Here is a 15890-nt window from a genome sequence, read left to right on the forward strand (position 1 = left end):
CAAACGTCAACTATAGGAGGGCCTGGCACGTGTTAAGTGACCAGTAAATGAGAGCTCTTGCTTCTGCTGCTGTGGTGGCTGTGTGTTTATGTTCTGGCTGCACCGACTTCCTGCTCTAGAAGATGATGAGTATCCTTGTGTTCCCGCTAAGATGGCCGCCTCGGCACTGCAGTGTAATTCCGATGTATCAGGATCCATGCGCCTTGTACAGCGTTCATTTCATTTGACACCGCACATAAAAATGCAAAACTTTTCAGAGAATTCTGCATCCTTTATTTGACATAACAAGATCCCAACACCAGTTTCAGCTAACTGCCTTTTCCATGTGATACCACTGATGCTGGTCTAATTCATAGAGAAAGCAAAGGGAATTAGTGTCTAATCAGCTCGGCTGCTAACCAAAAGGTTGGAGGCTTGAGTGTACCTAGAAGCACCTCAGAAGAAAGGCATGGCAATCTACTTTTGAAATATAAGCCATTGAAAACCCTGTGTATCACAGTTTTACTCTAACACACATGGGGGTTCCATGAGTCATAATCGACTTGATAGCAACTTTTTTTTTTTTAATTCTGATCAATCTGTCTACCAGTTCCACCTGACTGCACATGAAAAATGTGCTGGATATCTTAGAAGGAGGTTTACTCTTTTTTCTGGAGAGGGGTTTCATATAAATTAAAAGGATAGGCCTCTTCTTGGTACTCCATTCCCAATATTTTGTTCCCTTTTCTATAGTGCCGGCAAGTAGTAATACAGAGTACATAATTTGAAGGAATCGTATCATATAACTTAATACAATAATAACTTTGTGAGAATTTTTTCAATTTACTTCAACATTAGTCTTAAACTTCTAAATATCTGATTGACTGTAAACAATGCAGAGAAAGTCACCTTTCAGAGAGTAAGCACTCAGGAAATATTTGCAAAATGAAGAAATGCATCCTCCTTTCTCTTGTAACCTAAGCATTTTGAGGAAAGTACCATTTGGGGTTGGTACTTTTGGGGTTGGTACAACCCCAAAGAACCTTATTTTAACAACGTGTCCTTGCTATTAAAAGATATTGTCAAGAAAAGGAACACATCAGCTGGGAACCTACACGTGACATCTGAACATACTCTGTTTTCATTCCACATCACCCTGGGAGCAAGATGAAGCACCTTGCAACTCCCCCAACAGAATCCACTCAATATCGAGTTTACTAAATTTTTTATAAGGGAACTATAGCTGGCAATACCAAAACTTATTGTCATCGAGTCGATTCCGACTCTATAGCAACCCTACAGGACAGAGTAGAACTGCCCCGTAGGGTTTCCAAGGGTCAGCTGGTGGATTTGAACTGCCAAACTTTTGGTTAGCAGCCAAGCTCTTAACCACTGCACCACTAGAGCTCCGGCAGGCAATAATCATGTTTAAAAAAATACAAAACATTAAAACCTTAAAAATACTTATTAAACAGTGTTTATTTTGTTTTTTTTTTTCAAAGTAGGAGTTATCATTATCACCACCTCCACCACCAGGGCTCCCAGCCTCCTGGCTTTTCTTTCTGGCCCTTCCTCTTTCTTAGGACAACACAATTTTCATTCCCTTTCTGTGTTTGGAAACCCTCTATTGTTGGAGCTTGTCCTTGGGGTTGCACCCTCTACCCCAAGTGGCTAATCAAAATATTTCTTTCTTAACAAACCCAGTGCTCTCTAAACCAAAAAACCAAACCCACTGCCTTTGAGTAGATTTCCAACTCACAGCGACCCTATAGGACAGAGTAGAAGTGCCCCATAGACTTTCCTAGGAGTGCCTGGTAGACTTGAACTGCTGACCTTTGGGTTAGCTGCCATAGCTCTTAACCACCATGCCACCAGGATTTCTAGTGAATGGAAATCCCTTCACTTTGTTACAACCTGCAATCTCTGTAATCAAGCTCTGTGTCTTTGCAGATCAGAACCTAGCAGTCCTGATCATGGTTCCTCAACGATTGAGCAAGATCTTGCTGCCCTAGATGCCGAAATGACCCAGAAGTTAATAGACTTGAAGGATAAACAACAGCAACAGCTGCTTAATCTTCGGCAAGAACAATATTACAGTGAAAAATACCAGAAGCGGGAACATATTAAACTGGTAAGCCCAAGAAGCTTGATTTATGTTTGCAGGGCCAGATACCTGTTTTCTATAGAAAATGTTTGATGCTCTTTGATAGCTTAAATGGAGACAGGAGCAGGTCAGACTGGCATCATCTTGGGACTTAGTATAGGGCATATGGTGTCCACCACACTAATATTTTATTTAAAGCCCCACTGTTCTAGCATCTTTAACAAGCTCCTCTCTAATCCCGATGACGCTATGTTTTATTGCTTTTATTTTCACTAATTTATTTTTGGGTTATAATAGTTCTTGGAGATCTTTGTAATATCACAAGGAAGCAGGATATGCTTATATCGTTGTTTAAGGATATTAAGAACTTGCTGCAAATACATTCTTACTTTTTTGTATCACTGGGCTTTCCAAGAACTCAAAATATCATAGAGTCTACTCTCTTGCATTTAGAAAAGTCAGTATCTAAATGGTCAGTATGTAATGTTATCTGCACAATTCCTGAGTCTCCCTTATGAAAGGAAACACATCATCCCCATTAATGATCAGTGTATCCTCCAAAAAGTGTTTTCTAATGAATTGTGACTTTCTCTTCATTGTTGTTGATGCCTTGACTCATAATAGGGAACTAATAAATATTTGGGGTCAGAAAGATTAAGTAAATCTAGCAATAAAATAGTCTGGAAACCAAGTTTATGCCCAAAGCAAAATAAATGAGAAAGCTTGATAGAATTTCAGGTAGTGGACCCAAAGCAAATGGACTCTTTGAGGTATTTTGGTGACCTGTCCATTTCTTTGCTGAGGGGTCTGTACATATAATTCAGTGCAATTCTTTTGTCCTAGTACTGGTTCCCTAATGATAATATGCAAAGAAGCTGTATTAAAATCATATGAAGAACTTACCAAAAATCAGATTCCACAAGATCAGTTATTCTCAACTTGAGTGTGCATCAGAATCAACTATAAGGACTATTGGACTCAACACCCAAAGTTTTCAGTTCAGCAGATCTCTGGTAGGGCTGGTGATGTTACTGCTTCTGGTCCCTGGACCACACTTTGAGAACCTCTGCATGAAAACTAAATGTGAGGCTCAAGAATTTAAATCATATATAAATAATAAAAATACATAAATATTATATAGTTAAATTTTATATATTCAAAATTATCCATCTATTTATATTTATATCAACACCCACGGAAGCAGCGGTCAAGAAATCAAACAACATATTGCATTGGGCAAATCTGCTACAGAAGACCTCTTTAAGTGTTAAAAAGCAAAGATGTCACTTTGAGGACTAAGGTGCTCCTCACTCAAGCCGTGGTATTTTCAATCACCTCATTTCATGTGAAAGCTGACAATAAATAAAGAAGACTGAAGAAGAATTGATGCCTTTGAATTACGGTGCTGGCGAAGAATACTGACTATACCACGGACTGCCAGAAGAACAAACAAATCTGCCTTGGAAGAAGTACAGCCAGAATGCTCCTTAGAAGACAGGATGGCGGGACTTCATCTCAAGTACTGTCTTAGTCTGGGTTCTGTAGAGAAGCAAAACCAGTGAAGGCTATAAATATATTTAGAGAGAGATTTATGTCAAAGAAATGGCTCACGCAGTTGTAGAGGCTGGAAAGTCCCAAGTCCGTGTGTTAGGCTGGAGGCTTCTCCTGACTCATGTAGCTGCAGGGGCTGGCAAACCCAAGAGGGCAGGTAAGCTTTGCCAGAAAGTCCACATGTATTGAATATAGGCCACACCCCCAAGGAAACGCCCTTTCAACTGATTGGCTACTCACAGCAGACCCCATCATGAAGGTGATCCCGTTATATCAGATCTCATTATGGAGGTGATTACATCATTACATAGCTGCCAAACTACATCACAACTGCCAAAACACTGCTAATCATGGCCTAGCCAAGTTGACACACAACCTTAACCATCACACGTACTTTAGACTTGTTATCGGGAGGGACCAGTCCCTGGAGAAAGACATCATGCTCGGTAAAGTCGAGGGTCAGCAAAAGAGAGGAAGACCTTCAACAAGACAGATCGACACAGTGGCTGCAAGGATGGGCTCAAGCATAACAACAATTGTGAGAATGGCGCAGGACCCAGCAGTGTTTTGTTCTGTTGTACATAGGGTCTCTATGAGTCAGAACTGATTCAATGGCACCTAACAATAACAATTTAAATTCGTATCCAGAAAGGATACCCGAGCATGGTACCATATTGAATCCCAGTGGATGAGGGTGTGGAAAGCTGCTTAATGGCTTTTCTCTTGGAGGAGGAGATTGGTTGGGAACTGGAGAAGACCAAGCTGAGCTTGCAGATGAGAAGATCCCAGCTGAGGGGCTGCTGGAGCAGGGGAAGTGATAGAAATCCTACTGGAAATGGCAATCCCAGAATACGTCCTTCAACTCCTTTCTCCCTAAGAAGGAATGTGTGTGTTTTTTGTAAGAGCTTTGAAGAGTTTTCAGGAAAACATAAATACGTATTCGTGCCGCCTGGCCCTTTCAGCCTAAACTACTTACATTTTCTCTACTCTGATTGTGGATTTGAGTTAAGTAAAGCTCCAGTGCCCTTTGAGCACACCTACATGGACCTTTATTAAGAAGGCTAAGGCCAAATGCCTTGGATTGGGAAGCACACAAAGTTTATTTTCTGGCCATTTTAGGAGAACCACAATTTAAAATACATGCCTTCGGCTGAGACATGTGTATCAGTACATCCTATCAACACCATTTGTAATGCCAGGAAATCTTTTGACTGAAAGGCACCCAGAAATGTCAGTTATACCTTTGGTTGTGGTTCTGAATTGTAAACAGGCCTCCCTGGCTAAATTAGACAAGCGGAAGTGTAATTATAAGGTGAGTAGTCACTAAGTAAGAAGTATTTGGATGATGAGGAAAATTAAGCAGAAGATACATCATCTCCCAAAAATTGCTTTGGGGATTAAATAGAAACGTGCTTTGGTTAAGGATCATGTATTTCAAATGTTGGTACCCACAGTTCAAGGATCAAGAAAGAAACATAATATTGATGAACTCCATGCCAAATGTTTATTGAAAACTTAATATTTGCAAAATGCTCTGATAGACACTGGGGATAAAGAATCAAGACATGATCACCACACCCAGTAAGCAACAAACGGTTATAATACCACTTGTTAAATACAATAATAAAGATTTGGCAAACTGATATGAAAGAACAGATATGGGAACAATTTGCCTAATTCTCATAAGAAATATAAAACTTAAACCAAGCTTCATGGAATCTGTAGCTCTGACACATTTTTTATACCTGTCCAAACAAGGAGCTGCACAGTCTGATTTCTCAAATGGTTCTACAGCCTGGCTACTCAAAGTGTGGTCCCCAAATCCACAGCATCACTACTACCTGGTATCTTAGTAGGGATGCTGAATCTCAGGTACCACCCCAAACCTGCTGCATCAGAATCTACATTTTAATAGGATTCCTGCATGACTTGTTACGTTCAAGTGGAAGCACAGTTTTAGAACCTATCAGTCTTTATCTTTGTTCAAATTGTGTTTTAGAATAAGCCTAAAACTCCTTTTACTTGAAATGAGAAATACACTGAGCTTTCCATTATTCACTGCTTTATCATCAAGATAGATGGACATCTATTGGTGGCAAAGTCACAGGTCCTGTGGAAACCACTTTTGTGATTTCCTGCCTATATTCATAATAGGCTCACTTTCAGATAGAGGTGAGTGAAGATTAAGATGTAGGTTCCTCCATCCCATTCAAGTTCATGTGCTCCCTGAAATCTCTTCATGGAAAGTTTAGGGGTCTGGAGACCCCAGTTAAGGACCCCTGCTCCAGGGAAAAACTACAAGGTTGGGATATCTCTTCTAACTTACTTATCTGTTTTTCATCAACTGCCATAGGTAGACTCTGCATTTGTCTGTACATTAGGATAGGTTTTAGTTTTACCAGTGACTTTAGTAAATGATGAGAATTCTCAGGAGTTACAACTAAGGACCATGCTCAGTATTCAGCCCTAGCATCACATTAAAGGTGTTGAGGTGATGCTGGTGGGTCATTTCTCACTCACAGCAGTGACTGGCCCACCATTTTGTCTTCTCTCTTCTTCCCCCTTTCAGTGGCTTCAAGAAAAGATTTGCTCATTTTCTCTCACAGTCACCATACTCTTTATCATCTTCAGAGCCTTATTTTGTTTTTCATTTTCTTCTCTTCCTGCCTTTTCTCCTCTTTCTCACATTTTAAATCTCCCTCATGTTCTAATCCCATTCACTTCTCCTTTCTTTCACATCTATTTTAATGGATCATATTCTTCTTACACATTCTCCTGTCTGTCACACCAGCAATCCTTCCTGAGCCCCAAACCAACATTAGCTCCCATCAACATGAGCTCCCCAGTTCATTGCCAATCCCAGGGAGATCGAAAGTCATGTCCCAGAATGAAAACTCTGGGTAAATACTGATCAGCTGTGAATGAAATCAGGCAGTGAGTGGAGTCAAAGGTCCTCAGTTCAGGCCACTGCTTCCCCACTGAATAGCTCTGTGACTACTCTGAACTGCAGTTTTCTCATCTGTCTGTCCTCAAATTATAGAATGCAGTGATGCTCCAATTCTCAGATACATTGAAATAATAATTAGGGATTTCAGTTTAAAGCAAAAGACTTCTTTTTTTTCCTCTTTTTTTGTGCATAGAATATATTATCTTTGTATAATTTATGGTACTTACTAGTGACTATTTAGAAAAGATTAAGAAATAAAAAAATGTCAGTCAGTAAACAGAACCATACCCAAAGGCAAAGCAAAGAGAAGCTTTGATTTGGGTCAACTTAAAGAAGTTTAGAGAACAGAAGAGATTCTGTTTGAAGGAACCTTCCAAAATGGAATCCACAAGTCTGATAATTTGTGTCCTCTGGAATTACATGACTTATTGCATTCGATCTAGTAAGTGAGGGATACTGAAATGATATATTATGCATAAGACAAAAAGTAGCTGACGTGGCATGGTATTTATCTTCAATGGGCAGCTCTTCTGGGACTAGCTTCCAGATGGACTGGAGCTATTATCCCCATGATTTATATTACTTTGATTTTTTTGTCCCAGTTTAGTTACAAACCACAGGACGAAACATGTCCTTTTTAAGTCAGGTCTCTTTTGCTAATTATTTGAAAATCTACATGTTGAGTATTATCACTACCTTCCTCTACTACCTCCACGTTGAGCATTATCACTACATCTAAGTGGTAAGACGTATTTATTTATTTCATTTACTATAAATTAAGTGACCTTGATACTTTTTAGACTCATAAGGCCTTATCCTAAAGTTTTAGTGGTTTAGTTTTTGTTTTTTTTTAATTTTGTTTGATCAGGTATAATGACCTCAACTAATTGATCAGATGCAAATATTTTCTCATTGTCTTTTCCTTTAATCAAGAAATCCATAGTTGCATCATTTGTAAGACTACACCTGCTTTTCAATAACTCTTGCAAGCACCTTCATTAGCATTTATAATTACAAAGGGATAATAAATTCTTTGGTCTATTGTAAATTCTTACATAAACCTATATATGAATCATCAAAAGAAACTTCTCTTATAAAAGTAAGATACCTAACTGAGGATTTCATGGTCATGAATCCCTACTTTTTTATTATTTTCAGGATACTTTTTACTCATTATTAAATTTAAAAAACACTTAATTACATAGTAATATAATTTCACAATTTATCAAAGGAATTTTAGAGGTAATTTAATCTCTATATTATACAGATAAGCAAAGGAGGCTCAGGGAATGGAGATGATACAACCCAAGCATCATCTAGGTGAATACCACCTAAACTAGAGTTCCTTTTACCAACTGGGTTTTTTTTTAAGCTTTAAAATATTTCTAGTTGATAACTTCATAAAGAAGTGCCAGAAATATCATTCAAGGGAGCATATTACATTCACCAATTTACCTCTCTAAGAAGGCTAAAAAGCTGGCATTTACTTTGGCATAATTTAAAAGTGAAAAATAATTTTAAATGCTATAAATTGAACTAAGAGACTCGGTTGATTTTCACTTTGTTTCATTTCTTTCTTTGCCCAGTGCTTTAGTTATCTAGTGCTGCTAGAGCAGAAATATCACAAGTGGGTGGCTTTAACAAACAGAAATTTATTTTCTCACAGTATAGGAGGCTAGAAGTCCAAAATCAGGGCACTGGCTCTAGGGAAAGGCTTTCTTTCTGTGTTGGCTCTGGGCGAAGGTCCTTGTCTCCTTAGCTTGTATTCCTTGGCTCCTTGGTGATCTTCATGTGGCATCTATCATCCCCCATCACTGCTGCTTAATCTGTTCCTTTTATATCTCAAAAGAGATTGACTCAAGACACACCTTACTCTTATACTGCTGCATTAAAATAACCAAGAAAACCCATTCCCAAATGGGATGATAACCACAGGTGTAAGGGTTAAGATTTATAACACGTATTTTGGGGGAGCACAATTCAACCCATAACACTCAGCAAGGGAGAAATTTTTTCAAGGATAATTTAAACATTTAGAATCAATAAGCAGCTATAAATTCTGTAAATTACATGTGGAAATTAAAAAATAATTTCTTAAGTATGATAGAATGTCTCAGAGAATGATCAAGATGGTTGTCCTTTTAGTCCAAAACATTCACCTCCTTCTTTTCAGTGGAGAATATCAGCTCTCTGTACTGCTCGCAGTTGAACCATTGATATCAGCACAGTATCTGGTACATCACTGGTGCTCAATAAATATCAGTTGAATGAATGAATAAGTATTTCTCAAGTTGAATGACCAGGATACACCCCAGTATAAATATCCACCTTGCTTTGAAATTGTCAGTAATATGTCTGGTCTGCAGATCACTATGTAGTTCAAGAGCATCAAAAATTAATTCTTTGCAGAAGACAAATAGTTTATAGTGAAAACCCAGAGTGGATGCTTTCACTAGCAGAAAAGAAGGAAATAACTTCTCAAGATATTAGTAAAAGGGGAAGGAAAATGAGTTATGCCTAAAGAAAGTGTGAACATTCTATACTTGGCTTTTTGCACATTTTCCAAAATTATACTTCTTAGAAGAGACTCCAAACATGACAATTTCTGTCCACGTATTTTTTTTTTATCCCTTTTGAGCTAGAGTTAAGGAATTCTTTTCCACAGAAACCATTTTTCTCACCCACAAATAACTGAACCAAGTGAAACTTAGCATGGAATTGTGAACAAGCATGAAATTATACTCCCCAGAGCTTTTTTTTTTACTCCTTAAAAGGTTTGGAACATTTAACTGGAAGAATTGTCTTGAGTGGTAAACAAATAAACAGAATGATTTAGATATATCTATTCCTTCGGGACAGAAAAAAAAAATTGTACTAACAGTTAATTCTTTTTCTACTACAGTCCAGTTTACCACGTACCCTCTTTGTTTATTTCCCAGAAATTCTGAACTAATCTTTTCTTCTATGCTACCTTTGACAGTTTGCTTTCAGTGAGTTTCATGGCTAATAACATGATTCAGTGACTCTTTGAGTAGAGCTTGTCTGCTAATAAATACATCAAAAGTGGGTGTACTTTTCCTTTGTTGTTGTTGGATGCCGTCGAGCGTCGAGTTGGTTCCAACTCATACTGACCCTATAGGATAGCGTAGAACTGCCCCATAGGGTTTCCAAGGAGCTGCTGGTGGATTTGAACTGCAGACCTTTTGGTTACCAGCCGAGCTCTTAACCACTGCCCCACCAGGGCTCCCGGAGTTAAAAACCACTTAAATTATTGTGTGGAAAAAAATCACTCTTCTGGGTCCTATTTTGACTCTCATGCATAGAAATCCTGGCCCAAAACTCAGAGGGTCCTTCATCTTGTTTTGGGGTTAAACAGAGAAATTTTTTGTTTGTTTTTTGGTCGGATTTCTTGGTTGCAAAGGACAGAAGTCCATTTTGAACTAGCTTAAACAAGAAGAATATATACTAGAAAAATATACAGGGTATATCACTTAATAAAGGATTGACCGTCCAAACCATGGGAAGGGAAGGAATTGTGATGGATTCCAGAAAACCCAATCTGCAGCACTTACTAGGTCAATCTCTCTCTCTCTCCCTCCTTCTCTCTCTCCCTCTCCCCTGCTTTTCTGTGTGTATTAGCATTTCCCATTGCCGATTCCGACTCATAGCACCCTATAGGACAGAGTAGAACTGCCCCATAGAGTGAGTTCCCAAGGAGAGGCTGGTGGATTCGAACTGCCGACCTTTTGGTTAGCAGCCTGAGCTCTTAACCACTTCACCACCAGGGCTCCATATTAGCATTATTCTCTTCTGAATTTTCTTTCTTTCTCCAGTGACACATTGGAGAAATCTTGGGGAAAGCCTTGTTAGAGTCATCGCCAACTAGAGTTGGTCAACAGACGGTTGGAGATGCTGAACTGAATGGAAGCCACCAAAAGGGTCAGAAAAGGAGTGGCTGTGGTACTTGCTGGAGACACTGTAAATTAATGAAGAAGAGTTTTGTGTTGAATGTGGATAGGCAACCAGCACTTGGTCAAGAGGATAAAGCCATGATTCCTAAACTTTGTGCCAAGGCACCATGGGGCATCCCATTGAATTCACAGGGGCATTGTGGGATATTTTATATTTTTGAAGGAAAACAGAGAGACATCCATTGGACACTATATGAACTACTACTATTAAGTTGTTTAGACCCAAGTATTTAATAAATGGAACTCTTAGGCATTTCTTTTAGCCTAAGGATGTCACAAAAAAAACTGAGGCCCTAAGGGTGCTGTAAACCGAGAAAAAAGATCTCTGGATAATAAAAATTAAGTGCTGAGAAATGATCAATAAGTTTAGTAATAAAAAGGTGTTTGTAACCTTAAAGCAAAATCAGGTAAATACCAATGTTTGGAGCAGCAGTGAGATGGTCAAGTTGAAGAATATGGGAGTGGGGCATTGTGACATTGAAGACAGCAATTATTTTTTTCCATTTTAGAGAGAGAAATGAAGGGAAGCTCAAAGATGGGTCAAGAATTCAGGGTGTGAAGAAGATAATTAAGATAGCAATGTGTTTTTATGCAGAGGAAAGTAATCGTGTGGAGACATGAAGTTTAGAGGGGAAAATATCCATGTTTCAGAGGGGAGGAAACAGAATTTGGGGTAATGAGGAGAACAGATAAAGATTTGAGGCAGAAAAGAGAGAAAATGAGAAGGTTTCTTCTGGATTGTCTCCAGCTTCTTCACAGCAAGACAGTGCTTCTCAAACTCTAATGTGTATACAAATCTCCTGAGAGTCTTGTTAAAATGCAGACTCTGATTCAGTCGATCTAGAGAAAAACCCGAGAATTTGCATTTCAGATGTATTCCCTGGTTATGCTGATGCTGCTGGTCCATGGACCACACTTTGAGTAGCAAGATCTAGAAAGCCAGGTTGTCAGCTAAGAGTTCCTAGAATACTACCTGGTATTTTAGTAGGTGCTCAATAAACACATGTTGGTTTGTGGCTGATAGAATAGCTTAGATGATGGTGTGTGGTCTGGGAGCAGAGAAGGGGGGAACAACCTATTTCTGAGAAGAGTAAAGAACACATTCAGGTGTTCTGGTTGGCGGTGGAGGGAAAGGGCGGGGACAAAGAGGAAGGCTAAGGGGATGCAGCAGACAGAAAACCTCTCCTGTGGAATCTCACGGGAGTGCAGTGCTGGCAATCTTACAGGTGCTGAAACTAAATCAAGATAATAGTCAGAGTTGAGTGGGTAGAAGGACCGTGAGATCCCAAACCTAGTGGCTCCATTAACCTGGAAATTGATGTTGCTGAGTATGTAGGTAGGAAATGGAAGGAAAGCAGTAACTGCACCAGGTGCTGGCATAATCAAGAAAATATTCTGGAAACAAGTGAGTAAGAAAAGATGAGAAGATAAACAGAAGTAGGAATGTCATTGAATTCAGAGGAGTTGCTGGCAGATTTGGGAGGGGCCTTAGAATGAGGAGCAGACCCACTGAGTCTCCCCAAATCTGGCAAAGCGTCCACGTCACCTGGGGAGATTTTGAGAATACAAATTCCCAGGTGCAACCCAAGACATTTGGAGTCCATAGACGTAGAATCATGCCATGGAATGCGTACTTTACAGAAGTTTCCCCCAGTGATTCTGATGTAGCAGCCAAGATCAGAGATCCCTGGACAACCCTCTGAATTATTTGGGGTGGGCAGAGGCAGAGACAACTCTTCTGGGGAAGGGAAGGTGCATGCTTCCAGCTAGAGTGGAGGTGCTATGGGAGTACCTGAGGAAATGGTCAGAGGTTTTTTACACTGGAATTGTACAGCTCCACAGTTTGATAAATGGCACTACAAAGCAGTAATATTTCCTCATTTCTTTAATTGTGAGGGTCATGATCAGGCAATCTCTTTTGAAAGACCAAACAGGTTTTCTGCTGGCCCAACCCCCAGTTACTGTTTGCTGGAATATAAGCCACTTCACAGATGAATGGATCCAATTTCATGTTAATTTTAAGTTAATGTAGGTTCTTTATTGAAATTCTGTAAGAATTTCTTCCTTGCCTCCTCTTATTCTCTTAGATAAGAAGGTAAGGGGTTTTATAAAACAGATTTTTAAATTATAATGAAAAGGTAGCGTGGAACAGTAGGAAAGACTATGAGAGGCCATGGAGCCTGATTGTCTGGGTCTGCACCCAGCTCTGTGGCCCTGAGCCGGTAACTTAACCTCCCTGTATCTCAGTTCCTTCATATATAAAATCAAGATAATAGCACTGACCTCACAGGGCTATCAAGTCAGTTCCAAATCATGGTGACCCCATGTGTTGCAGAGTAGAATGTGCTCCATAGGGTTTTCATGACTGTGATCATTTGGAAGCAGATTGTAGGCCTTTCTTTCGAGATGCCCTTGGATGGGCTTGAACAGCCAACCTTTTGATTAGCCGCCAAGTGCTTAACCATTTGCCCCATCCAGGGACTCTGCTCCAAAAGACATAAACATTGATAATGTCCTTTACAACCAAGAAAATGTTATTGTTGTCCTCAAGTTGGTTTTGACTCATAATGACCCTATGTACAACAGAAGGAAACACTACCCAGTCCTGTGCCATCCACACAATTGTTGCTATGTTTGAACCCATTACTGCAGCCACTGTGTCAACCCATCTTGTTAAGGGACTTCGTGTTTTTCGCTGACCCTCTGCTTTACCAAGCATGTTGTCATTCTCCGGGGGTTGATCCTTCTTAATAACACGTCCAAAGTATGTGAGACATAGTCTCGCCATCCTTGCCTCTAAGGAACATTCTGGCTGTATTTCTTCCAAGACAGATTTGTTTGTTCTTTTGGGAGTCCACGGTGTATTCAATATTCTTTGACAACACCGTAATTCAAAGGCATCAATTTCTTCTTTGGTCTTCCTTATTCATTGTCCTGCTTTCACATGCATATGAGGTGATTGCAAACACCAAAGTTCGAGTCACGTGCACCTTAGTCTTCAAGGTGGCATCTTTGCTTTTCAATACTTTAAAGAGGTCTTTTGCAGCAGATTTGCCCAATGCAATGCAGCTTTTGATTTCTTGACTGCTGCTTCCATGGGTGTTGATTGTGGATCCAAGTAAAATGAAATCCTTGAGAACTTTAATCTTTTCTCCATTTATCATGATATTGCTTATCGGTCCAGTTGTAAGGATTTTTGTTTTCTTTATGTTGAGGTGTAATCTGTACTTAAGGCTGTGGTCTTTGATCTTCATCAGTAAGTGCTTCAAGTCCTCTTCACTTTCAGCAAGGCAAGGTTGTGTCTTCTGCATAATGGAGGTTGTTAATGAGTCTTCCTCTTATCCTGAAGAAAATGTAGGTTCAGAAAATGTAGACCTCTTGCCCCAAATCACACATTTAGTAAGTCATAGAGTAGAGATTGGAACCTGAGTCCACACTGTAAATTGTTTTTGCACTGAGCCAAGCTTCAGTAACCAGCATAATAATCTAATGAATTCTCTGTAATTAAAAACAGATAGTAAGAATTTCATATTAAAACCTATAGGCTTAGATAATGTGATGATTTCAAATAATGTCCTCATTGACAATGTTAGTTGTCTGGCAACTTCAGCTATTTGTAAACATCAGTCACAGATTTCCTAAGCATAGGTACTGTTGTTTGGGGAGAGGGTGTTTGATTGTAATAATGTAAAACACCAAACTGACATTTTCTTTCCTCAGCTTATTCAGAAGTTGACAGATGTGGCAGAAGAGTGTCAGAACAATCAGTTAAAGAAGCTCAAAGAAATCTGTGAGAAGTAAGCTTTCATTGCCATTACAGTTTGACCTGTGGATATAAATTTATTAAATACAAATTACCATTTGATTTGCCATTTTGCCCCTTTTATTTCCATTTTGACTTTAGAGAGAAGAAGGAATTAAAGAAGAAAATGGATAAAAAGAGGCAAGAGAAGATAACAGAAGCCAAATCCAAAGACAGAAGCCAGATGGAAGAGTGAGTAAAAATAAAGTCCTCCTTCCTCCTTCCCCCTTTCACCTGGAGACTGTTTTATTCTGTCTGTAAGAGTAACAGGTTCCTAACCATACACAGACCTTTCTAACTCTCTAAAAATTAACCTTTCAAAAGATCCCTTTGTAAGGTTTTTTAACAGTGAACTGTCAAACAAAGGGAAGTTCAGAAAGGATTGAGGCTCACCCAGGGCCTTTCAATAAAGACTGAGTAAAGAGTTTCCCTTTGGGAAAGGCCAAACCTTCACCTCATATATTGTCAGGGAGCCTTCCTGCGTTTAGTGAAAACAGGGCTTGCACCTGCAGTGGAACCCGACCTTTGCCCACAGCTGGGATTGTACCTCACATACTGCACTAGTAAGAACGTTGAGAGGTCTATAAACTTTTGTCTGGAAGTCTGAGATTTCCCGTGCTTGAGGTTGCCAGATGGGTTCCTGTCGTGATCTCTTCCTCCTGTGCTTTTAGGGAGAAGACAGAGATGATCCGGTCATACATCCAAGAGGTGGTGCAGTACATCAAGAGGGTACGTTGGTTAATCGCTCTCCTTTGCAGACTCTGGATGAATGTTTGAGGAGGGCATTATGAGCTTCTGGAAGGCAACACCAAGCCTGCCTGTGTACCTTATCTCCAGCACATGGCAGAGCTGCTTCCAGAGCAGGCACTCCATAATAAATGTGTCTGCTGGTTCAATTGCAAACCACTGTCTAAAAGGGTTCAATTAAAGATAGATAGTCAAGATTAATTTCAAAAGTCAGGAGCCCAGAAACATGACATCATATGGAAGTTTTCCAGAAAGACCTTTAGTTGTCCTCAGTGATTGAAGATGGCAACCTCCAAAGGCAGTCTTTTTTATTTTTTAATTTGGTATGATGGAAATTCTCAAACATTTACAAAAATGGAAGAGGAGTATATTTCATTGACCATCTTCCCACCCCCCATGTACTAATCACCAAGCTTCAAGACTTATCAATAGTCTCCTATACTTGTAAGGACAGTGCTTGACCAGGATTTGAAATAATTCAAAATAAACCACAGATCTGAAAAACTTCCAGTTTTTTCTGAAAACTCATGCTTGAATGTTTACATGAACGTGACTCTTTTCCTTTTGATTTTTTTTATAGTTAGAAGAGGCACAAAGTAAACGGCAAGAAAAACTTGTAGAGAAACACAAGGAGATCCGTCAGCAGATCCTGGAAGAAAAACCCAAGGTAAACGGAATTGAATAATAATACACAATACTTTTGTTTTATTTCTAGTCAACAAGAGTAAAACCTTCTTGGTTCATGTAAGTGCCTCGCACAGTCTCAGATCAGTTGTCACATATCAGACT

At 39.4% G+C, this 15890-nt stretch overlaps 1 protein-coding gene across 2 annotated transcripts in view; it reads left to right on the plus strand.

The window, feature by feature from the left end:
* Nucleotides 1-15890, plus strand: part of PLCB1 (phospholipase C beta 1) — an 819608-nt gene that overhangs the window by 690550 nt on the left and 113168 nt on the right. For both annotated transcript variants that reach the window (XM_004383055.3, XM_004383054.3), the window contains exons 27-31: nt 1930-2110; nt 14273-14349; nt 14457-14546; nt 15026-15083; nt 15682-15768. In XM_004383055.3, the coding sequence (XP_004383112.1) occupies nt 1930-2110; nt 14273-14349; nt 14457-14546; nt 15026-15083; nt 15682-15768 (493 nt within the window). The remainder of the gene's footprint in view (nt 1-1929; nt 2111-14272; nt 14350-14456; nt 14547-15025; nt 15084-15681; nt 15769-15890) is intronic.

The sequence above is a fragment of the Trichechus manatus genome, unplaced genomic scaffold, assembly GCF_000243295.1.
Source record: "Trichechus manatus latirostris isolate Lorelei unplaced genomic scaffold, TriManLat1.0 scaffold00104, whole genome shotgun sequence".
Lineage (NCBI taxonomy): Eukaryota > Metazoa > Chordata > Mammalia > Sirenia > Trichechidae > Trichechus > Trichechus manatus.